Source organism: Danio rerio, chromosome 23 (genome assembly GCF_049306965.1).
Source record: "Danio rerio strain Tuebingen ecotype United States chromosome 23, GRCz12tu, whole genome shotgun sequence".
In the NCBI taxonomy this organism is placed as follows: domain Eukaryota; kingdom Metazoa; phylum Chordata; class Actinopteri; order Cypriniformes; family Danionidae; genus Danio; species Danio rerio.
In genome coordinates, this window is record NC_133198.1 from 26,039,338 (window position 1) to 26,063,159 (window position 23,822).

Consider the following 23,822-nt stretch of genomic DNA (forward strand, 5'->3'; position numbering starts at 1 on the left):
GTACTGTAAGTAGTGCTGTCGCCTCACAGCAAGAAGGTTGCTGGTTCGAGCCTTGGCTGGGTCAGCTGGCGTTTCTGTGTGGAGTTTGCATGTTCTTCCTGTGTTTGCGTGGGTTTCCTCTGGGTGCTCCATTTCCTCCACAGTCCAAAGACATGTGGTACAGGTGAATTGGGAAGCTAAATTGTCCGTGCAAAATATGTGTTTGAATGAGAGTGTATGGGTGTTTCCCAGTGATGGGTTGCAGCTGGAAGGGCATCCGCTGTGTAAAACGTGCTAGATAAGTTGACGGTTTATTTCGCTGTGGCAACCCCAGATTGATAAAGGGACTAAGCCAAAAAGAAAATGAATATAATATAATATAATATAATATAATATAATATAATATAATATAATATAATATAATATAATATAATATAATATAATATAATATAATACAGTACAGAAGTATAATACTTTTTGGCCACCTGACATCATGTCCTATATCTAACCCTAATGTTAAAGTCTTATGACTTTGTAGGCCTGCTGGGAATAAACTTATCATTTGTATTTTATATTATAACTTATGTTTACTTATGTTAACTTATGTAATAACTAATGTTTATGTAGCTTTAGAATATAGTATTAATATACTGCACAAATCATATAGACCAATACAATGACACATTTATGGTGTGTCCCGAATCAGTAATCACCATTTTATTGTAAACGAAGTCAATTTCATTCTCCTTTTGGTTTACTAATACACATTTGGATTGACACAATGTTCTTATTAAATCAAAATTTCACATAATAAATGTTTTCACCCCGTTTGTATTTATTATTTTTCCGAACATTTAGATTTGCACCTATTGTGACAAATTCATTTCATCTGGCTAACTGTATGTCCCAAACATTTTCCCTTCGCACTCCTACATATTTCTTTTAACTCATTTTCCCCTCAAGTTGCTTTTAATTTATGTTCTTGTTTGTTTTTTTTCCCTGCTGTTTCTTCCACGCCATAGCTCACACAGAGCTGCGTTTGACTTTTCAGGGAGTGAGTTTTCAGAGAAAGTTCTCTGGCGCAGAGAAGCGTCAGTCAGCCCCAGCTGTGTTTCTCCTCTCTTCTTTACCTCCACGTGCCTCCGTCTTCTCCTTTGAGATGCTTTCCTTCTATCTGGCTTCTTTCCTTTCTTCATATCTCTGCACCTTCCTCATGGCTGCGTCTTCATAGCGCACCTCCTCTTGTGTGCCTCTGAAGTGTGTCGGGAAGTGTTGATGCAGTGCTGCTTTGTATACAGTAGAGACCCCTCCAAAGACCCCTTGACATAGGCATAGAGCTGGACCGGGCCTTTCTGACCATTTTCCCCCCCAGACGCACACACTCATCCAGAACTCTCCACACCCAGCCCTGCTTTTATATTCTCTCTTTCTTTCCTCCCTCGTTCTTTCTCGCCTGGATCCCTGCAGAGCATCCTTTCATGTGTTTGAAGTGGAGGCCCTGAAATGAAAGGCCGTGAAAGGAGGCACGGATGGGTTTGTGCAAGTGTGTGTGCGTTTGGAGTAGGGATAAGGTGTTGTGCACCTTCAGCTTTGGGTGTGATGAGGTTGCTATAGGTTGTCAAATGCTGTGGGGCATTGGTATATTAATGCGGCACACATATCATTGATATATCATGATTCTTTTTGTTTTTGTTTTGATATATGGCTTATGATAAACACTTTATAGACTTGGTGCCATTCAGATTTTTGGAATGAGTACAGTATTTATCGACAACAGAATCCTTAATGATTATAATATATTACTAAGTAATTTTAAAACGTGTACTTTAACATTCCCTTGAGTACATCTTTAGTGCAGTATCAGTACTTTTACTCCACCATTTTCCTTCAACCTGCAGTCACTACTTTATTTATTCATGTCTATGGGGATCAAATCGCACATAGAAGGTATCCTAAGACACGGGCAATTTATAATTGCAGCAAACTGTTTGGAAGTATTAAAAGTGTCCATAAAGGTGTCCAAAATCATCACATGCATTGATCCAGAAAATGTTTACTGTATGATGACCGAAGTGGCCTTAAACACCCCACAGGCAAAAGACGTCAACATGACATTAGATTAACGTTGTCCCCCAATGTCGTGGGGGGCATTTTGTTTGGAATAGAAAATCGGGTTTACATCAGAACCCAACGTCAGGCCGACATCAATATATCATCTAACCTGAAATCAACCAAATATCAATATCTAATGATGTTACAGCTTGACATTGTTTGAACTTTACCACTATGACGTCATGTTGGATTTTGGTTGCCACACCTGACAATTAAATGTCAGTATTTGACATCAACATTATGCTGATTTAGATGTTGGCTCCATGTTGGATTTTGGCCACTTTCTAACACGACCTAAAATCAACCAAATATCAACATCATTTGACATCATTATTGGACACCAAATTTTGAATTTTGGTCACTAGACATCAAAACCTAAATCTGGCCTTATATTAACGTCTTATGACATTGTGTGCCTGCTGTGCAATAACTAAATGCACTACAGAATGTTACGTTTACACAAATTACATGTTAATGCATCAGCTTTTACAGTGCAATACTCACTACTCTTGAGTTCTTTTGAAAGGTCCACTTTTTACCCATACTTTAAGTAATATTCACAACAGATCCTTTTACTCTACTTTCACCACATTTTTAGGCAAGTAATTGAGTGTGATATTTCAGTACACTTTCCACCACTATACATTTTTTTAACAGAATAAAAATTATAACATTTCATAATATTACTTTTTTGTGGGCCAAAATCTGTCTGAGCATAAGATAAGGTGAACATATAAGAGATGATGCCAACCCTGTACAAACTTTAATGTTTTTAACGCAATGTAATTAACGCAAAAAACAATTTTCACTTTTTTTGTGAAATATGTGTGTTCTAATAGTGTTTTTTTTAGCTGCGTGGGACTGTCAACATCTAAAAAAATGTGTTTTGGTGTTTTGTGACCTTTTTAAGGAACACTTCTTTTTGGAAATAGGCTCATTTACCTCAGCGCTGAAAAAAAAGAAAGTTGAAGTTTTACAATTTATTATTCCATTCAGCCAATCTCCGGATCTAGCAGGAACATTTTTAGCTTAGCTTAGCATAAATCATTGAATCAGATTAGACCATTAGCATCTTACAAAAAATCTCAAAATCTCACTCTCAAAAAAATTCTAAATAGAGTTTTGATCATTTTTCTTATCTAGAGCTTGACTCATCTGCTGTTACATTTATTACTAAGAGCAACGGAAAAAGAAAAGTTTATATTTTCTTGGCTGATATTGCTACGAACTATACTCTCATTCTGACATATTATTAATAATAATAATAGAACTTTGCAGCCTTGCAGCACTGTTGCCTAGTTACCTAGCTGGGGACTTTTTTCAGGGACTGCGTAATATCATTGCGCCTGCTGCAGCCATGGAATTATTTAAATAAACCCAACCTATATTGAAATTATTATAGTGAAATAGTTGGAATTAAAGCCAGTAAACAGAGCTTGACTATAAGCCCTGATATAATTAGTATGGCATTAAAAAAAAAAATTGTAAGTTGTTTCAGGAGTTAGAAATAGTTTGAGAATGTGTGTAGTTACTTGTTTTATGTTTATAGCTGCACTAAAACTACTTTTCATGTTAACCCGTTTCTCTAACTCTATTATGTTAAGGGCTATAGAAATAATTATGACATGAATGGATGTTTGCTGTGTATTGACCTCATGACTACACCTAAACAAAGAATGAAAGAGAACTTGAGTATATCGGGGTCTTAACATTCATCAAACCGACTGAAAATTATCACTGGTGACTCCTCTGGTGAAAAATAAAAAAAATTGGCGCATGATGCCTCCTAACAGGAGTGAATTTGAAAAGAGAAAAAGGCACAGGCTGCGCTCAGTTGCTGTTGGATCCGTCTTTTCCCTGAAAGAATTCCCGATGAGTAGCGTGTCTGTCAGCTGCTCATGGCACACATGGACCTGTTGTGCCATACAGAAGCTCTCAAAGGCCTGCCAATGCTCTGCAACCACGAGCTCTGCGTGTACGGGCTGTACAGGAAATCAAATCTGGCTAGTTACAGATTCCACAGTAACACGGACTCAGATGATGCAGATTCGGGGTGTGACAGGGTTTGGGGTGAATGTGGGTGGCAGCCTGGAGCATCGGTGTCACTGTTTGGATGAGTACTGTGCTTGTACATGCAGCCCGCTGACCCTCTGTTGCAGGTAAAAGGGAATAATTCATCGCTAGGCTCCCCAGGATAGAGGCTTCAGAGCAGCTTTGAGTTTTACTGGATTTGGGGGCTGTTTTACACTGCTGGAAAGCTGATATTGGTGTGATTTGGAATATGGTAGCAGTGCCAGCTGTTTATTAGGAGGTTTGTTTATAGTCTGAGACACATTTGGAGCAACTATGAGCTATAATTAGACTACAACTAGTTTGAAAAACATACTGGCTGTCCAAAATTGCTAATTCTTCAAAAGCATGTTCATAAAAAGTATGTTCTATGCCAAATGAATTTGCTGAAGTACATCGGTGGCTACATTGATATCATCGATATCATCGATAAATGTGTGTGTTTTTTTTGGCCCGAAGAATGAATGATCGGATAGATAATTATAGATTGTTTTCAGTGGCTGATCCACATTTTTGTATTTCACATGATCACAAGTAACTGTTGCATGCAGTGTGGGAGTTCTGTGAAAAAATGCATTGTGAGAAAAGAAAACTTTCCTTGCAGTTTAACACAGTTAAGATTTTAGAATAAAATCAGATGTTCACTGTATTTGTTTTTTGCTTTTTGTTATTTGTAATCAGTCTAAAAAATATATAAAAGAATTATATCAGATTATGAATCATGGTATTTTCCGTCCATTCCATATCAGTTTTCAAACAAAAACGTCAGTTACAGTCTGACTTACAGTCTTTTGCTCACAAAAAAAAAAAAAAAAAAAAAAGATTTTGGCTCGATTTTTATTTATTTAAGGTTGGAAAAAGGGGTGTTTTATCACCACCTACATGTGTATAATGAATTTTACAGTTGTTGATCTGTTTTCCTACCCTAAACCAATAAACCATAATCTAGCCAAAATCTTGTTTTTGTTTTTTGTGAGAAAAAGAAAAACAGAAAAACAGATGTTTTCTTAGTTTTCCTTTTTTGTTTGAAATGAACGGAAGGGACCCTGATTATTATGCATGTAACTGCGAATATATTGATTTTTATCAGTTATCAGTATCAGCCAAAATTTCCATATTTGTGTATCCTTAAATATAATCCAGACCAATTGGACTGTGGACTGTGACTTGGACTCCAGCGACAATAGTTATGTTGGTGCTGTCACTTGTTCCATTACTGTTATTCAGAAATTCTCTTTTATGGCCTCATGGGATAGCACATTTTATGCTGACTTAATAATCTTGTTGGATGTCTAGGTGTACTGTTCACTTGAAAATAATACTCTGTTCTAGGGAGGTCATGATCAGGAAGTTTTGTTGTGCAATATATTGTCACAAAAATTGTTGCGATAAGCGTTATTTATGTCATTTTGAGATCAATTAATGCCACTGATTATATCACAGCATAATAATGCAAATAGTCATAAACACTTTAAAAGACTTATCATCCTAAAGGTTATTTCGATTCATTAATTATTTTTATGTTAAAAAGGTAAATATCCTATTATAGATATCATTAAATGTCTAATTAGTTAAATGTCTACTTAAGAGTTCAGATGCAAAAGCTGCTAAACGCCATTTCCAGCAAAATTGGGCTAATGACATTGAACGAATACTTTAGGCACGTAGTATATGTTCAACAAATATTTTTGCTTTAAATCATCTAAATCCCAGTATTAACAGTTTCAGAAATAACAATTTGTTGGCAAAAGCCTCTAAACGCCACTTGTTTAGAGTGTTTTCAATGTAGCATCACGCTGATACACCGGATTTTTATGAGAAGACTGTTTTATTCAGATTCAGAAGTAGATGTTAAAATATGGAGTTAGATAAACTGCATAAACCTGGCTGACCTGACTCACTGAATGGCAATTGAAAACGTCCTTTACCTCAAAACTCTGTGCATTAAAGGAAAAAGAAAACACACTGTACAGTCGAAAGTGTAACATGCGATCTTGATGTGTTTTTGCGCAGTGACGCTAAATTGAATGAGTACGATTTACTATACATTAAACGGCAACTCCATTTCACGAAAGACGAAGTTCAGATGCCGTTCTTTTATCCCACATGGATCCTATGAAGATAAACAATTGACGAAAAAGAATCCAAGACATTGAGTATGGTAAGAACGAACGAATGACAGCTTCTGTCTGAGACACATCCTATTTTATCATAAGTGACATTTCTGAAAAAAAGTTATTTTATTTACTAACTCCTAATCTTTACATTAGATATAAAATGAAACTTCTGAACCTAATCAGAGGAGCCTGATAGAAAATGCTCATTTACAAAAAAAAGAGGTCTGATGGATTTAGAGAGTTTTGTATCTGAACTCTTCAATAATAAACTTTGACACCTGTACGTAAATCTCATTGTAAAATGGCTTGAACATCATTTGTGAATTTAAATACATATATTGCAATGGGAAAAATGATTGACGTCACCTCCAAGTATTGCTCGATAAGTCGATATATTGATTATTGTGACAGACCTACTCTGTTCACGTTCCATTTTTTGCTTGCCATATAATATAAAAGCATGCAACTTTAGATGCAAGCTCTGCCCAGATTTGCTCACGTTGTAATGTGTGTGGACAGACTGCTAATTTTTTTGGTCATCTGGAATGAGCGTGACAAGCGTTTCTGGTTTTCTACTGCGCTTTTCCTTGAAAGTAGATTCTTTCGTCGTGTTTTTTTTTTCATTCGCTTTTATTCCCTCTCACGGGCTGTTAGAGGTTTGTCCGCTGTCAGTCCGGCCCCTGCGGGGCAGTGCAATAAACAGATCAATACAGCGGGCCTGTGCACATTAATATCTGTCGTGGTGCCTCCGACCCGATCACTCAGGCCCACACGCCAGCCTCGGAAATGGCCGCCAGCTCCCGAGGGAACCGTCTAATTAAAAAAGGGCCAGAGGAGAGAGGGAGCGAGAGATGAGAGCGAGGGAGAGGAAGAGAGGGAGGCATGCAGGATGGATTTTCTATTTAACACCCTTTCATTAGTGAGCGCGCTTCCTGTTGTGACCCTGTTAGTTTGGTAATGTTGGGAGATGGTCTGGGCTGGTCTAACATCACAGATCCAGTGGCTCAGTTGCATTTCAGTCATATTGTCTCAAACAGTTTAAGTCATAATTATTCATGGATGTGTTTTTCTGGCTGTGTGTATTATTAAAGTGTTTGTTAAGGATTTGGGATATGAACTAACTCCTAACTCCTTATATTATATTTCAGCACATCCATTTTATTCTATAGGCATGAATGATGCTTCAAACTGTGTGGCACATATTCAACATGTTCAAGTACTTTTATATACAACTAGAATCCTATCATAGGCCTTGCTTTACACTAATGTGCTCTCCATTTTGACCTTTCATCCACACTTAGATTGTGATTTTTGATAATGAAGTTTTTTGAAAATGGACAGAATTGTAAATGCACATTTGTTATTGTATTGTGGACTGCTTTTTAGTCACTTGAGTTAGCAGTATAATAAAGTATAAAATCGTACCTGTGTGTTGATAAATCCTGCTCTGTGACTCTTGGACTGAATCTTAGCATTGGTTCAGAGTTAGATTGACAGATTTGGCTTTAAATGAGGCTCCTGATTTAACTGGCCTATTTCGTTTCATTCACAGAGCTGCTACATGTACGTCAGGAAGCCATGGTTGCTGTTAGAAATCCAGGAGGAATGGAAGCCCACGTCCCCTCTGCAGGCAGCTCCTCCAGCCAGCGGCGCAAACAGGGCCTGCCCCAGCACAGAGACGCACACTTCCCTGAGCGGTAAGGCATATGCACATCATCATCATCACAATTTCAGTGTCTTCTTCTGTAGTTCTGTGTTAGGCAGAGAGCATCAAAACCTGACTAGGTGTCCTTATCAGATATGATATGAACATTTTCACACAGCTAATAATATATTTGAGGGCAAACATTTTTGAGTGAGTGAGGTTTTTACGCCAGTGCATTCCCACAAAGCAATTATGTTTCTAGATAACTTGACTAAAACAAGGCTAAATTTGGGCTGTCAGTGAAAAATCTAATAGTTGTTTTAAAATAGCCCCAAACTAAACGAGTTATTAAATCAGAGTATATACAGGACTCAGAGAGGGAATTCAATACCTTTTAAAATCTTTTTTAAGACTATTTCCATCCATTTTTAAGACCTTCTAACCAATTTTCAACCGGAAACACTGACAAAATTTTAACTTACAGTACTTTTACTAAATATTAATGTAAGAAACTAATCCAAAACTAAAACATTATTCATATACTGAATACAAATCTATTAAATCTAGCTAATTCAGCAGATTGGTGCCTATAGAACTGCAGAAATAATGGTGTTGCCTAGGTTACTGCTGTAAACAAAGCAGCATTAAGTCAAATCTAGTAGGATTTTATTGATTTTATCAACTACACAGCATCTTGCTATTCGCAGGTTTAATTCAGGCAAACTTTAGTATACAACTATACATTGCATAATTAAAAATTATATAAAATTTTATACCTTGCAAAATAGCATTTAAGACTTTTTAATACTTTTTAAGGTCCTTAAATGTCTCTACATTGATTTATCAACTTTTACTTTTTTTACTTTTATCAACTTTTAAGACCCCCCAGACACTCTGTAAATACACAGATTGGACTTAACCCGAATAGTCTTACATTCCTGTGTTTTAGCCTTTTCTTAGACTTTTACAATGGCCTGTTTCCACTGAGTGGTACAGTGCGCGTCACTTCTATCAGGTTTGCAATTCCACTGCCAAAAGGGTACCTATGGTACTCTTCTGTCACGTGGTGTACAACAGAAAGTTTCAGCCAATGTTATTCTCGCTAGAGGAAATGTCAACGTAAAGCTGTACTTGACGTTCACATATCAAGCACTTCTCACAAAACAGAGGCTTTATACACATAAATACTTGTGTTTAAATGTTCATTACTAACATTTTTATGAACACAATTTGATTACAGCTGCAGATCAATGACAGTGCAAAAAAACCTACTGTAACTTCTGAAATTATAGAAATAAATAAATAAATAAATGCAACATATATGAACACAAACAGACCCTTACACTCTCCAATATGTTAGCAATTACAGAAAAAAACTACACACAGCAAACATTTAGTCCTTATTTAGGTTAAAAAATGCACAACATATAGCCCAGTGAAAACCTGTCATCTGTGTCTTTAATCTTCACCAGCAGCTTGTTCATCTTTAGGTTGCTGAAAGAATCATTTGCTCCTTTGTTTTTTCGGCTTCTCTTTTGTTTTTTCATGATTCACTTTCACATTTGTCCATTTCTGAAAGGATCTGATGTCAGAAACACCTCAATAATCATGCGCACATTATTATCATCAGCTCAAGAAGTTTATTTTAAATAAAGATGCTTGGTAATTGCACACGAGAAAGCGAAATCACTCTCGCTTCAGACTGCCTTGTAAACAACAATGGGGCACAGAGTAGATCTGCTCTTCTTCTTGGCTTTGTGGCTGTTCATCAAGATGTGGACAAGGTTTGTTTGAGCTCGGGTCAGCCATGTCATTATCTGTATATATTGTTACGGTGTAATGTCTGTATTTAAAAATGGCGGTTCCTTTGTTTTCATTCCCCTGGCTTGTAGCACGAGCGAGGGACACATCTCTGTAAACCAATAGCCTTCAGCTGCGCTACTTGCTCTGCCTTTTGATACCCGTTTTGTTGTGCTAGGTACCCTTCGCAAAGGGTACCCAAAAATTGGTACTGTACTGTTCGCTTTTTGGTGTCTTTTGGCATTGTAAACGGCCATAAAAGCATACCAAACCATATTATTTTATTATTATTATATTTTCACTGACAGCCCAAATATAGCCTTGTTTTAGCCTAACCATCTTTTAGATGTTTATTAGACTTTTTTTAAACACAAAAAAGTGCTTGCTGGGATATAGAAATAGAGAACAGATGAATAACAGTATATCCCATGTCACATTGTCAGCTCGTTTGAGCTCTTTTAGCGTGTGGCATCTGCTTAGGACAGTGGTTGAAACCACACGTATGCTTTTCTGACACTTGATCAGAGTTTAAAAGTGGATGAGATGTATGTGTGCACGCTGATAAATGGCCCTCTTCTGAATGGAAACCTCAGGCACTCTTTAAGACCACGGATACAGAAAAAAAATGCAAAGCTTTAAAATAACATGAATATTTTACATTAATAATGAAGCCAACATCCGACTAATGAATACTGCATGCATGTTGGAGTGGGTGACTGCCTGCCGAAGAGAAAAGAGGGAAAAATTGAATTATGCACCAAAGTAACGGAAGAGGGAAAAATGGAAGTTGGCGTTAAGGCCATGGAAAGAATAGAAAATCCACTTAATGGGATGTGCCAGTGGGTATGATCTCTGCGTATGACCTCTTCGCAACCCTGTTCGATTTGATCTTGTCAGGAGGCATTTATAGGGCTCAGGACCGAATGGGTCGCTAGGAAAACACGCCATTCCCCTCTCTGCAACATTTCTCCCCCCTGAATCACTCCCCCCTCCCTCCCTCTCTCCTCATCTCAGCAAGGCCACTGTGCTCGCGGCGCTCCCCTCCGCCTCCAAACAAAGCCCGGGCAGCGGGAGTAGGCAGGTAATTGCTTGTCGATTATTTATGTGGCGCGGGAAGCTGGAGGATCGATAATGGGCCGGCGAGGCGAGGCGGTAGGGAGGAAGTGAATTGGGAGGGGTCGCCCAGCGTGGGTGGGGGAACTCTGTTCGGTTCCTGGCCCAGCGCAGCATCATGTCAGAAGCTCAGCGTGCAGCTTTGACCAGCCAGCCGCCGCTGCTCCGCCAGCTCACGGTAATTAGCCACACAGGACCGCTGATGTTAACGAGGCCTGCACACTTCCTAGGTTGTGGGTGAAAGGAGGGAGGGAGGGAGAAAAGTGTTTTTTTCTTGCTTCTGCACGCTCATTTTTTGTTCATCTGGTCCTTTAATCCTTTGTTTAAGTATTTTGTTTGAGCTCAAAAAATTTCTAAATTGCTAAAATTCACATAAATAATATAGAATTTTAGTCAGTTTATTCACCCCATGTTGTTAAAAACTCTGTATCTACAAAATGAGAACATGTTTTCACTTTTAATGTAATTACAGTTAACAGGGACCACAGATTTGAAGCTTCAAAGCACATGAAAAAAGTTTTTTTTTTAAAAAGTGCTTTGTATGACTTTCTGTGCTTCAAAGGAGTGAAATAGCAATTTGTGGGGGGTGGTAGGAGTGCTCACAGTTGTACTCTAGATCTCAGATCATCATAAAATAGAATCTAATAACATAAGATATAAAAACAGCGTTTATGAAATATTTTGCAACTTACTAACCATATATATACATATATAATATATAATATATGTGATGATATTTGTCAAGATCTGTTGCACAGAGACATTTCTGAAGTCTGTATTTAACCATAATAATTGGATCATTGTGACTATTATGATTCATGAGCATTCAGTCCATTCTTTTGGTCACATCTTGTCATCTCAAATCCTGTTCATGGTTCTTTCATTGTCCTTTTCCACTAAGTGGTATAGGTCGGTATGGCTCACCTATATCAGGCTTGCGTTTCCACTGCCTAAGGCAAACTATTTCAAGGATGTCTTGTGTCCTGCACAGTTTAGCTCCAACACTAATCAAACACACCTGCTTATAGATTTCTAATGATCATGAAGACACTGATAAGCATGGTTAGGTGTTTCTGATTAGTGTTAGAGCTAAACTATGCAGGACACCGGCCCTCCAGGATCAAGTTTGCCCACCCCTAAAGCCTGGTTTATACTTCTGCGTCAAGTGACCGGCTTAACCCACGGCGCATGCAACACCAGAAGCTGTGCATTTATACTTCTGCGCGCTGTCTCTGTTGGTCTGCATTACACTTCCGAACTGCTAGTTGGCAGTGAGGTGTAAATGTTGCTCTGTGTCGAGTTTCTTTGCTGCTGTTTTGCTTTTCCTGAACACTTCCTGGATGTACAAGTGGCTCAAACTTGCTCATTTTGAGGCAGGAACCGGCAGACGTGCAACAACTTTAACTATGAGGTAAACACAGAACAAAACTTTCCATCCGGAGCTCCTTCATGGGACTCCACACTTGTAAACAATCACTCGCTATTCGCGCGGCTCTCGGTCCCGCCCAGACTCATCAGCGCTACCAAGCCAACCAATCACAGAGCTTGCGCTACGCGTCGTTGCGGCATGTAGTTACATTTTTTGAGAGGTGCACGTCAACGACGCTGAAGGCCACGGCGAAGGGTTATGCATCAGCGCCGTAGCATACGCCGCCGTTTGACGCAGAAGTATAAATCAGCCTTTAAGAGTATCAATGGTCACTCTCACATTTGTCCATTTCTGAAAGGATCAGGCGTCAGAAACCCTTCAATAATCATGCGCATGTTATTATCATCAGCTCAAAAAGTTTGTTATTTCAAATATAGATGCACACATGAGCTCTTTTGAGAAAATTAAACCGCTCACACTTTTAGACGGCTTTATAAACAACAATGGGGCACAGGGTAGTTCTGTTCTTCTTCTTGCCTTAGTGGCTGTTCATCAAGACAACGACAAGGTCTGTTTGAGCAAGGGTTGACCATGGCTCGTTATTTTATGTATATATTATTACGGTGTAATGTATCGGCTGTGGATTCAAAAATGGCGCTTCCTTTATTTTCATTCTCCTGGCTTGTGCACAAGCTAGTGATGTATCTCTGTAAACCAATAGTGTTCAGCTGCACAATTTGACAATTTGATTCATACTAAAGATAAACTACACACACTTTAATTTAGTCTTTTTTTAGACAATCACTTTTCAAAGCTCATTTCTCTAGTCAGTGGATAATGCATTTAAAAGAGCTACCAGCACAGTCTTCAAATTCTCTGTTTTTCTTCTCCACAGTCGAATCAAAGACATACGAGAATATGATGGGGGAAATATATAGATGACAAAATACTGGCTTGGATGTTTGAGTGGGCTATAAGCTTTTAGCACTGATTGTGTGACATTGCAAACCCCTCTAAAGCATCGACAGAGTCCACCAGGCTAAAACAGTGAGCCGGAAGCCATTCCTCAAGCTCACCTTTCTATCGACTCTCCATAATTGATTATCCGACGCCCATTAGTGGCTATTGTTAAAAACAAATCATTACCAAGATCAATAGTCCTGCAGCCACTGCTGGCCATTTGTCTGGGTTTAAATGGCAGATTGCATTTAGGGAATCTGCAAGGCAAATCCTAATGTGTTTGGCATGTGGGGCATCACAAGCAACAGACAGTGGTCTGGGGTGGGGGGCGGTGGGTGAGCAAGAGCCTTATGCATTTTAATGTGCTTCCTGTGCAAATGTGTTCCCGCCTCGAGTCAAGGCGAGGCGGGCACGGTGTGGCGAGCGGCTAATCCCCCGCGCTCCTCTCATTAAGGGCCATCCTGTCAGCTCCGCTCCACTTTTCTCTCTCTCTCTTACTCGTCTGGCCAGTTTGGTGCTCTGCCTCTGCCTCCGCCTTCACACACACACACACACACGCACACACACACACACACACACACACAAATAGATGCAACGCTCCACACTGCCGTTGCTTTCAGGCAGGGAGCGACGCCGCTGCCACTCTGACAGGTCGTCACACATGAGCGAACACAAGTGGCGTCTACTTGCCCTACCGCCAGCTAGGTTGTGAGAGAGCTAGAGAGAGATCGACAGATAGAGAAAAGCAGAAATGGGGCAGGGTGGAGGAACAGAGGCAGTCTTCAAAAGATGTAGAGGTAATTAAGCTGATAACCTGAACAGTCTTTGTGCTGGAAATAAATGTAACCATTTTTAAAGCCGCCTGTGCAATGTTGCAATACTTCCTTCTATCTATTCTACCTAAAGGGACATCTTGACTTTAAAGCAAAGCACTGATTTAATCATGTCAATAATCTGTGAAACAATGAATTTTCTTCTATTTTGGAAAGAACAGTCTAGAACAGTAGTAAATACCACTGACTCGCTGTATAGGTTTGAGAAAAAAAGAGGCTGCGTCCGAAACCGCCTACTACTCAGTACTGCATTTAAATTTGCACGTACCACTCCACTGTTAGAAAAGTACATTCTATACAGTAAGAATGTGAGCAGTTTCAATGGAACTCGCACACTTCAGAATCCGGATGTAGAAGGTCATCCGGGTACTTCTCGCATACTTTAGAATTCTATACACGCATCCTAAATGGCACACTATACATCAGGGGTGTCTAAACTCGGTCCTGGAGGGCCGATGTCCCGCAGATTTTAGCTCCAACTTGCTTCAACACACCTGCAAGAATGTTTCTAGAAAGCCTAGTAAGTGTCTGATTGGGGTTGGACCTAAACTTTGCAGGACACCGGCCCTCCAGGACCAAGTCTGGACATCCCTGCTATACACTATGCTATTATCTGCTATGTTCTTATGCACTTACCCATTCCACAGCATAGTATGTGTTTGTAGTGTCGTCCCAAATGGAACACTAACTTTTTTACTAAGTGGAAATTCAAACCGTTACCTAGATGACATTTAACCAGTTGCCAAATTAGCGAAATGACTGACCAAACTACCAAAGACCTGCTATGAGTATAACCACATTCGTCATCGGAAGGCAGCTTAATCACTCTTGTAGGAGAATTTGCTCTCACAATCCAAAATAAATAAAGTAATCCAACATCAGCCTGAAAGCTCCGCCCCTTCCGCTATGTGCTGTTGCTGAGTGCATGAAGAATAAGTGCATCACCCGGGTATTTAAAGTGTACTTATTCTTTTTAGAGTTTTCAGTGTGAACGTACTACTTACACTATTTATACTACAAAATGGCATAGAATAGTGCATTAAGTAGGCAGCTTGGGATGCATCTTATGAATTCGGACATATTACTCGGCTCACATACTGTTTTTAGTGCACACTATATAGTATAGAAGCTTTTGATTTGGGACGCCGCTATAGTGTTTTCTTGTTTGTGGCAGATTTATTCATTATTTCAATAATGCACAGGTTATGATTGCTATTTAGTCTGGTGCCACAAGTGGTGCACAAATAACACACTTGCAACTTTAAATTGACTTTTTAAATATCTTATGTAAAAAATACATGTTTAAACAGAATCGTAGATCCTGCCCTTCACTGTATCGCCCTGTCCCCCCCCCCCCCCCCCCCTGCTCTCTCTAAAGCCCATTTTTCTTTTTCTGTGGGCCAAAGACCCAGAGTGAAACGGTTAATGCTTGCCTCATTCCAAAATTGCTTCCTATAAAAGGAGAAGCACGTCTGCCGGGCACGTCTCCCCATGATTACAGCTAATTACTATCGAGCGGACGCCTCGCGGCCCCAGTCATGCAGCTTTAATTGACCGTTATTCATCTGTGGGCCGCGCAGGGCGGCGCAGAGTTTGGCAGGCCTGGCCAGCGCCGCCCGGGCTAATTGTGAGGCCTGAGGGATTAGGCCAGGTGATTACACACTTCACAGTGTAATTACATAAGCATGGCTGGGCTGCCGGCCCGACTCCCGGCCCCAAGGTCACGCGCTGCCTTCTTCCAGATTAATTGGAGCTGCCACAGAAGTGCAAGGCACCGGCGGAAAGCGGGTATACGATTAGCATTAACATTTCAACAGCCGCCCAATCGATCGATGATTTCCCCCCCTTTGTGTCTCTCCACACCTTCCTCCACCCCTTCACAAACTCACTCTATCCCTCCCTAGTTTTTTTCTTTGTTTTTTTGCTCAAGGAAGACATACGAGGAGTCTTTAGCTCAAAAATGATGTAAACCCTAAGTAGAGCACAGCAAACTATAGCTCCTCTCCTCATTTCAGATGGGTTTTTCATTTTTTCTGTTGGGATGTTTATGTGTTTGTGTTGTGCTGCGATGCTCTCTCTCCCCCTGGAGCAAGCGTTGCTCAGTCACAAGTACAAAGCAGCCACACTGTTCTTTCGCTTGCTTTAGGCATGTAGGGCTTCATTTATATTTATGCATGTGTGTGAGTGTTGGGGGGCTCAGTAAAGAAGTGCTGCAGTAAAAAGAGGGGCTTGCATTGGCAGAGGTGCAGTAAAAGCTTTAAAAGACACTGCAGGTTGTGCCTGGATTTCAACACCTCACCACTTGCAGTCATAGCACACGTCTTCATATTTTTTCCCTCCCTCCTTTTTACTTTTTACCCCTCCTCTCATTTTCTTTCTCCCCAGCTGAGGCTCAATAAAGGCGACCGCTGTATTGTATACGAACAGCCTGTGTTCTCCGCCTGTACAAAAGGAGAAAAATATAATTGAGGCTACGCGACATGCCACCTTTTTATTGGCTGAATACGGCAGAGAGAGACAGGAAGAGGAGGGGGATGTGTGCGTGTGTGTTGGGGTGGAAGAGGAAGAACTGTGTTAATTAGTGGGTGCTTCAGCCTGTAGCCCGGGCGAGGCTGGGGGGCCGCCCCAGCTGTCGGAGTATGACATGCTCTTATTGTGCATTCAGGCCTCATTACCAGAGTGGCAGGGCCGCAGAGCGCAGCAGAGCAAGAGGGAGGGAGTAAGAGCGAGGAGATGATGGAGGTGGTGGTGGTGAAGGGGTGCAAGGATACAAACAGTGCCGCTGTCCGCAGCGTGACAGGACTGATGAGGGGCTACGGTTGCGCGCATGCAATGGAGGGAGTGATAAAAATAGATGACGGAAGAGAACACGGCATTACCTTTAGACTTTAGAAACCTGTATTTGTGTCTATACCGCCATGCAGAAGTAACAGATAGTTGACAGCCTGTTTATTACCATAACACTGTACAACTGTTCCTGACTCCTGAATCATTACTCTTTTAGCAAAAAGAGCCATAATGGACTATTAAAATCATTACTATAAACCTGAAAAACTGTATCATCGCCATAAAGCCCGCACAAAACTGTACCACACCGAAGAACATGAAGAACTGAACCATGATTTCCATACCACCACACAGAAACATCTTGTTGTTGTTGCTCAACCTATTGCTCTCTGAAATATGGAAAAGGGTTAGAAATTACACTGTAAACATTTTAATCAGGTAGCTAAAGACAAGCCAAGCCAAGTTGCAATCATGACACCGATAGTGTTTCCAGTGTTAGCCATTTGCAATAGTGACTATAATACAACAGAAAAACAGTAGCAGTTGGTTAATGATGGTGTGTTTTTTGTTTGTGTACACAGAGATATATCGCACCCTCCACCATTGCTGTCCCCACAGAATGCTCCTCATATTGCTCTGGGGCCTCACCTGCGTCCCCCGTTCCTGGGCATGCCTTCTGCCCTCTGCCAAGCCCCAGGTGAGATTTACCTCTGCCAGATGCAGCACACTTACTTTAACTCTAAACTCGTTTAACCTGTGAGTTTCTTTAATGGGTAATGGGGTGTTCCCAGCCATATATGCATTCAGCAAATATCTCTGATTTTAAAAATGGCATAATTTTTCGGGGTTTATGTAATTAACAAGTGTTGTATCTTATATACAATGCAAAACTGATGTAAAGTTCTCTCGCAATTGTCTTTTAGGTTATGGTTTTTTGCAGCCTGCTCAGGCGGAGATGTTCGCCCGTCAACAGGAGATTCTTCGTAAACAGAACCTTGCAAGGTAAGGTTATAGATTTGGACCTAGAAATGTGGTTTAATCAATTACTGTAATGTTTAAGAAACATTTTATGCTTTATGCAGTTTATGCTTATTAAAAGACAAAGTCAGATGGTAATACACAGAACCATAGTGTGGATTTTCATATTATTATGTAATAGATGGCAGTTTTTCTTTGAACATTTTTCTTTAAGATGCACCATGCCTCTCTGACTGTGGATTGTTCCTCCAGGTTGGAAATGTCTGCTGAGTTGTTGAGACAGAAGGAGTTAGAGAACCTCCACAGGCAGCGACTGCTGGCGGACCCATTGGGCCTGCATCCCGGGCTCCCTGCAGAACACCCTGCCTTACGCAGCCTGCAAGAAATCCCAGAAGGCCACCCGCTCCGAGAGGAGCTCAATCGCCGCAATGCCATGCTGGTTTTGCGGCACAACAACACCCCATTACTCTCCCTCAACCACCAGGGGGCAGCAGCAGGCACTTCCTCTAAAGACCTTAGCAACAGGAAGAGCTTGAGGAAAGGAGGACCACTCCAAGGGGACCAACAGGGGGGTTCATCTGAAACAAAAGAGATGCTCAGAGAGGGCTGCGTGCGAGATGTAGAAACAGAGGGAATGGATGAAGACATGAAAGACTCTGAGAATGATGCAGAGGTTGGGGAAGACAGGCCGGAAAGGCTTTCCAAAGGGGACGGACATGGTCTCAGTTCAGAGGTGTGCCAAGGAAAGGACGTAACCAAGACTAGTGAAGCAATAAAAGAGCTAGGGGAAGGGTCAGGAAGGCTCAGTGTACCTTGTAGCTCCACAGGCCAAGAGTCACCAACTCACCACCTTTTCACATCAGGACTTGGCAAGAATGAGGCTAAATACCTGCCACCAGGAATCCCACCCTTACCCACTTTGCCTGGACAAATGCTGCCCTTCACTTTTCCGTACTCCAGTCCTTACTTTCACACTGGTGAGTTTACAAAATCCAGATCTAATTACAAAATCTAAATCAAACGCTTTGAAAGAAACTATACTTTAGGACATGCATTTCCACCTAAAATTTGTACAATTCAAGTGTAGCAACTTACACCGTGCACTTCACAAAGAGAGCACCAGTGACACCACATGTCTGCTCCTCAACTTTAACAATCTGTAAATTCTGGGGTTCAGATAGTATTCCATGTCCTTAGAGAGACAGAAAAAGTGAGCTGCAGAATAAGAGAGAGAAACTGAGAAATTGAGCCCAGAGTGCAAGCAAGCCCAGAGCAAGTTTTAATGGAAAATGAGTCTCCTAATGAGGAAGTGACCAACTCAGTAAGAGGCTGAGCTAACCATCCTCAGGCATTCTAACAAATACTGCACTGAACATGCAACATACAAAACAATTTTGGCTCACACAAAAATCCACCAGTATAGAACATACAGAAAATGCAGTAAGCACACAAACACTACACTTCATAAAATGGTGAAGAGGAAAGAACCACTTATAGGATTGTAACACGCTTTGGGTGTATGGCAATATACCATTACCCGAGGTTTTCCTCTCCTTATACATTTAAAGGTACGTCAATCAAAGTTCCAAAAGTATGAAAAAACATAGTACGAAACAACGAAAAAAACAGTGGGGTTTGTTCCTCAAACATATCTGCTCCGTTCTGGATCATCGACTTGTTTGGAAAAGTAGACTGGACATTGTTCTGAATAAAAATTAAAGTAGCATGATGTATTTAGTCTAACCTAGCATGAAAAGCGAGTTATTAGCTAGCAACTTATTAGCCCCAACTAAAACGTTGGCCATCTGAAACGCATTACCTGCTCCAGCTGAGAGACCTCCTCCAGGAAGAGGCCCTGCTGCTGACCTTTACTAAACTTTGAAATAGGCAGGGTCAATAACATAGCAGTGTGTAGGCACAAGTGTGTGTTTAAGGGGACAGGGGGCCTACTGTCTCTAATGATTTCTGCTTCCTTTCGGCCCGGCGGGGTCCACAGGCGCCATGGGAGGTCTTTTCGTGGACGGAGAAGAGGCAGGAGCAGCCGAGGACATCAGCAAGTGGAGTGTGGAGGAGGTGTGCAGCTTCATCAGCAGCCTAGCAGGCTGTGGGGAGTACACACAGGTGAGGACAAGAGCAGGAGCAGAGCATTGGATGCCTCCTCTCCTCCCCCTGCCTTTAACAGGGGCTGCTGGAGACATACAGTACAGCACAGAATGAAGATAGTGTGCTGCAATTTGTAGACCAGAACATTAGACCAGAATAGCTTGATTTAGATGTGTTCTTTAAAAAGTTAGAAGGCCGCTCTGCGCTGCTCTTATCTTTCTCACTCACAGCTCTGTCGTCTCACACATCTCACCACACTGGATGTCAGTCTGTTGCATGCTCAGCGCATCATCAAAACCCCACCGTCGACCGCAGCGCACCACATTTCACTGTTAATGCCAAGTGTGCATGAGCTTCCTAGTGGGATGAGAGTCTTGTGAATTGCATGCATGTTGCTTGAATTGGTCAGTGTTTATCAACATCAGCTGAAGCTAGGTCTTCTATTACAGGTCTTCAGAGAGCAGGCCATTGATGGTGAGACTCTGCCACTGCTGACAGAAGACCACTTGCTTAACAACATGGGATTAAAACTGGGGCCTGCCCTCAAGATCCGTTCTCAGGTAATATACATTTAAACATCCTGCTCCTGGAGGACCTGCATGTAGTTGTTAAGCAATTCTGAGATTTTGATTAGCTGAACTTTAGTTTTAGCTTAACTCTGCAAGACACAGGACTTTGAGAACCAATCTACAGCAGTCAACATTTGAAGTGGATCAAAAATGTTTTTCTAAATTGTCCTAAGGCAAGGATGAGTGTTGTTCAATAGTTGAACAACTCTGATGAAAGGTTTTGAACCACTTCAAATGTTTACTACTGTATAGATGCTTGGCAGAAGTGTGTACACCTCCTCGAGAAAGGGGATAGTGGTGCAGGTTGTTGTAGCAAGCAATCTTTTGAAAACTTAAATGTTGAATGGCTATTGTGCTATTGGACCAGGGCCACAGCACTGATTACCTTCCTTAGTTTTTTCAAACCCTGATTAAACACACCTGTGCAAGCTAATCAAGGTATTCATGATTCCTCAAAACATTTGTGCAGATGCTTTGGTTGAGGTTCGATCTAAAATTGAGATGAAAGTGGTCCTGCAGAAACAGACTCAGAAGCTGCACTCATAGGGTGTACTCACACTAGGTACAGTTGCCTTGAACCGTGCCGAAGCTCGATTGTCCCCCTCCCCTCTCCCCCGACGGCCTGCACTCACGCTGCATTTTGCCTTCCAAACCAGAGCATGCTTGCGTCATTGGTGATGCGACTGATCAGTTTAACAGGAAAAGAGGCACCTTTCGCTGAGCTTAGTGAAGATTGCTTTAGTTATACCGGTTTAGTTGTTTGGGACACACTGACACGCAGTCAAATATTTTGCCGAAGAGTTCCACACTTTTGACGCTCATAAATTAGCATAAAAATAATTGTTCTGCATGTATTACGAGGTTTGCTGAAGGTGGCAGCTGACGTGCAAAGGCTTTGTATGTTTAATAAACTACAACAGTGTGTTCATTGAAAAGTAAGAATGATTAATTAATCCATATGAAACAGTCCCTTAAAAGTACACTTGTACATGCGGTAGACTTGTAGTGTGAGTGCAAAGCTTGCCTGAGCCAAACTGAATCGTGCTCTGGCACATCTCTTCCAACCACGCCAGGGCCGGCCAACTGAACCACACCTGGGCCTGATTCAGAGCACTCGCACTTGTCAAACAAACCAGGTCATTCATCTGGGCATGGTTCAGATAGCATAGTGTGAATGCACCCATAGTGAAACCAACTTTCTTTTTCTTGCACAGGCCCCCATAACCCATAGGCCCACTTTTGTATCAGTTTCTTTAAGTAATTACATTTCTGCATTTATTAATCTAAATGGATCTGAGTCGCAAACATTTTATAACTCTGGTACTTCAAATCTTTTTGTACTTCCTGTTGGGTAGACAGTGTGAGATATAACACTGGCATGTTGCTGCTTTCCTCAGGTGGCGCGACGTATTGGCAGAATATTCTACATGACCAGCTTCCCGCTGGCCCTCCCGCTGCCACCATCTGCTCTGCGCCCTACAGACAGAGACCCCCTGCCCACTGAGACCCGCCCTCCTTCTACCAGCAGCACTTCCTCCCCATTCAGTGTGCCCCCTCCCGCCTGCCGCACCTCCCCTAAACAGGAGAACGGAAACCCCTCCTCAGCGGGAGCCTACGACTCCACTAAACCTCCCTCGTAGAATTGGCCATTAAAACTTTTGACTGCTTCTCCATATGGCAGAGGCAGCGCTTCAGGAAGGAGGTAAAGATGGAGAGAGGGCATGAAGGGGGCCCTCTTTGAACTATTCTTTCCTTCCTCTTACCCCCACTACCCTCCTCCCGAAATAAAAAGCAAACTTGAGGACCTTCATGCAGAGGCACTTAATCTTTTTTAGGAAAAGTGTGGAGAAATGTGCAGAAAGACGAGAGACACTGATGAAACGACTCTGGCTTAAACAGCTCCACCCTGTGCAGTGGTTGCGAGGATGCCAAAATCCAAAGATGTGCAAATAGGGACTCGGGGTTGAGACAGGAAGCGTTAAGAGTGTGTGAGAGATGAACGTGAGCCGACAGCTGCTCCTAAACAGCATGCTTGAAGGAAGAGAGTCATATTCAGTGAGGACACAAGGTACACATACAAGATTCTCTTGTGTCAGACATTGCAGGAAAGCACCATTCGCTGAGATATACTCTCGTGGTACCCAACATTCTCGGGGAACGGTGAACTTTGAGAGAGACTGTCTTTTCTGCTTTCATGCCACCACCTTCGCCAACTTCCAGCGGTTCCAGTTGGTTTAGCTTTGAAAGACTAAATCCTCCAAAGAGGAATACATACAATCTTGACTAGTGCAACTATGCATTCCACAGTCCAAAACCAAAGATGGATGGATGTGGAATATTCAAACGAGATCTAGCATTGATCTCACCAGTGACGAAACAAGGTACATATACAGGGCCATACTGAAGGAAGTGGGATGGGGAAAAGGAGACATTTAAAGCACTTAGACTTCCTGCGACCAAAAGCCATCAGCCAAAGCAATGGCCCTATCTCTCACCCAACAAACATCTGGGCCCGTTTTAGTTTTACAACCCCAGAAAAAAAGAGCATTAGGGTAGAACGTACATCCCTCTCAATGCCAGTCTGTAGATGGATTAATGCCACTGTGAGGTCACATTTACTGCTGTGGGAAAGACATATTATCCTGAATTGTACAGAAACATGCTCAAGATAAGAATATACTGAAGATGAAATAAGTGGTACGTTTTGTTAAATGTAGTTGCACGAGTTAAAAATCTTTATTACTGAACAAAATGTGACTGACTGGCTTGGTGGTACTTTTTGTTCCTATTTTTTTGCTGTGTATTCCACTTGTAATAATCATGAGCCCCAAACTTAAATGCCACTTCAGCATATAAATGAGAAAAAATATTTATAGGAATTTGTTTGCTGTAGTTAGAGCTACAAAATATTCAATTGTCCTCAAATTGATCCCAAAGAACGATACTTTTCTCTTTGTTGCAGGGAAATGGAAGGCACAAAGCTCTTTATGCAAATTTTTGAAATGGTTTTTCCTTTTAAACATGTAAGCAATTAATTAAAATTGTCTCTAGATTTCCCATCAATGTTTTGTCTTCATCCTATTTTTCTATTCTCCGCTGGGTGAAATAAATCCTATTGAAAACTTACGAATGCATGTTGCTCTTTTTTTTTCTGAGTAATGTTTATTTCCAAACTCCTCCACAGTAGGGCAGGGAGTGGCAGCCCCAGTAGATGGTAAATCCCCTGGTTAGAGGAGGGTGCAAGTGGAGGGGGAGCAGGGTTCAGGTCAACAACAGCTGTCAGAGCGTCAGGTTCAGTTGCAGGCCAGGGCCCCTGTGGCCCCCGCCTAACCCAAAGAACAACTGACTCTGAGGGACGCCCGCCATCCGCCCCTTAAAAAAAAAAAT

The 23,822-nt window shown here is 41.4% G+C and overlaps 1 protein-coding gene across 18 annotated transcripts in view; it reads left to right on the forward strand.

The window, feature by feature from the left end:
- The window catches only part of samd11 (sterile alpha motif domain containing 11), a 103,703-nt gene extending 80,142 nt beyond the window's left edge, over positions 1-23,561 (forward strand). For 9 of the 18 annotated variants that reach the window (XM_073938974.1, XM_073938977.1, XM_073938976.1 and 6 more), the window contains 7 exons: positions 7,831-7,975; positions 17,367-17,482; positions 17,709-17,787; positions 18,016-18,740; positions 19,760-19,884; positions 20,316-20,426; positions 21,833-23,561. In XM_073938974.1, coding sequence (XP_073795075.1) covers positions 7,831-7,975; positions 17,367-17,482; positions 17,709-17,787; positions 18,016-18,740; positions 19,760-19,884; positions 20,316-20,426; positions 21,833-22,075 — 1,544 coding nt within the window. In that variant the 3' untranslated portion in view covers positions 22,076-23,561. The remainder of the gene's footprint in view (positions 1-7,830; positions 7,976-17,366; positions 17,483-17,708; positions 17,788-18,015; positions 18,741-19,759; positions 19,885-20,315; positions 20,427-21,832) is intronic. The other 9 variants (XM_073938975.1, XM_073938979.1, XM_073938978.1 and 6 more) reach the window with 1 other exon arrangement.
- Positions 23,562-23,822: the final 261 nt, after the last annotated feature.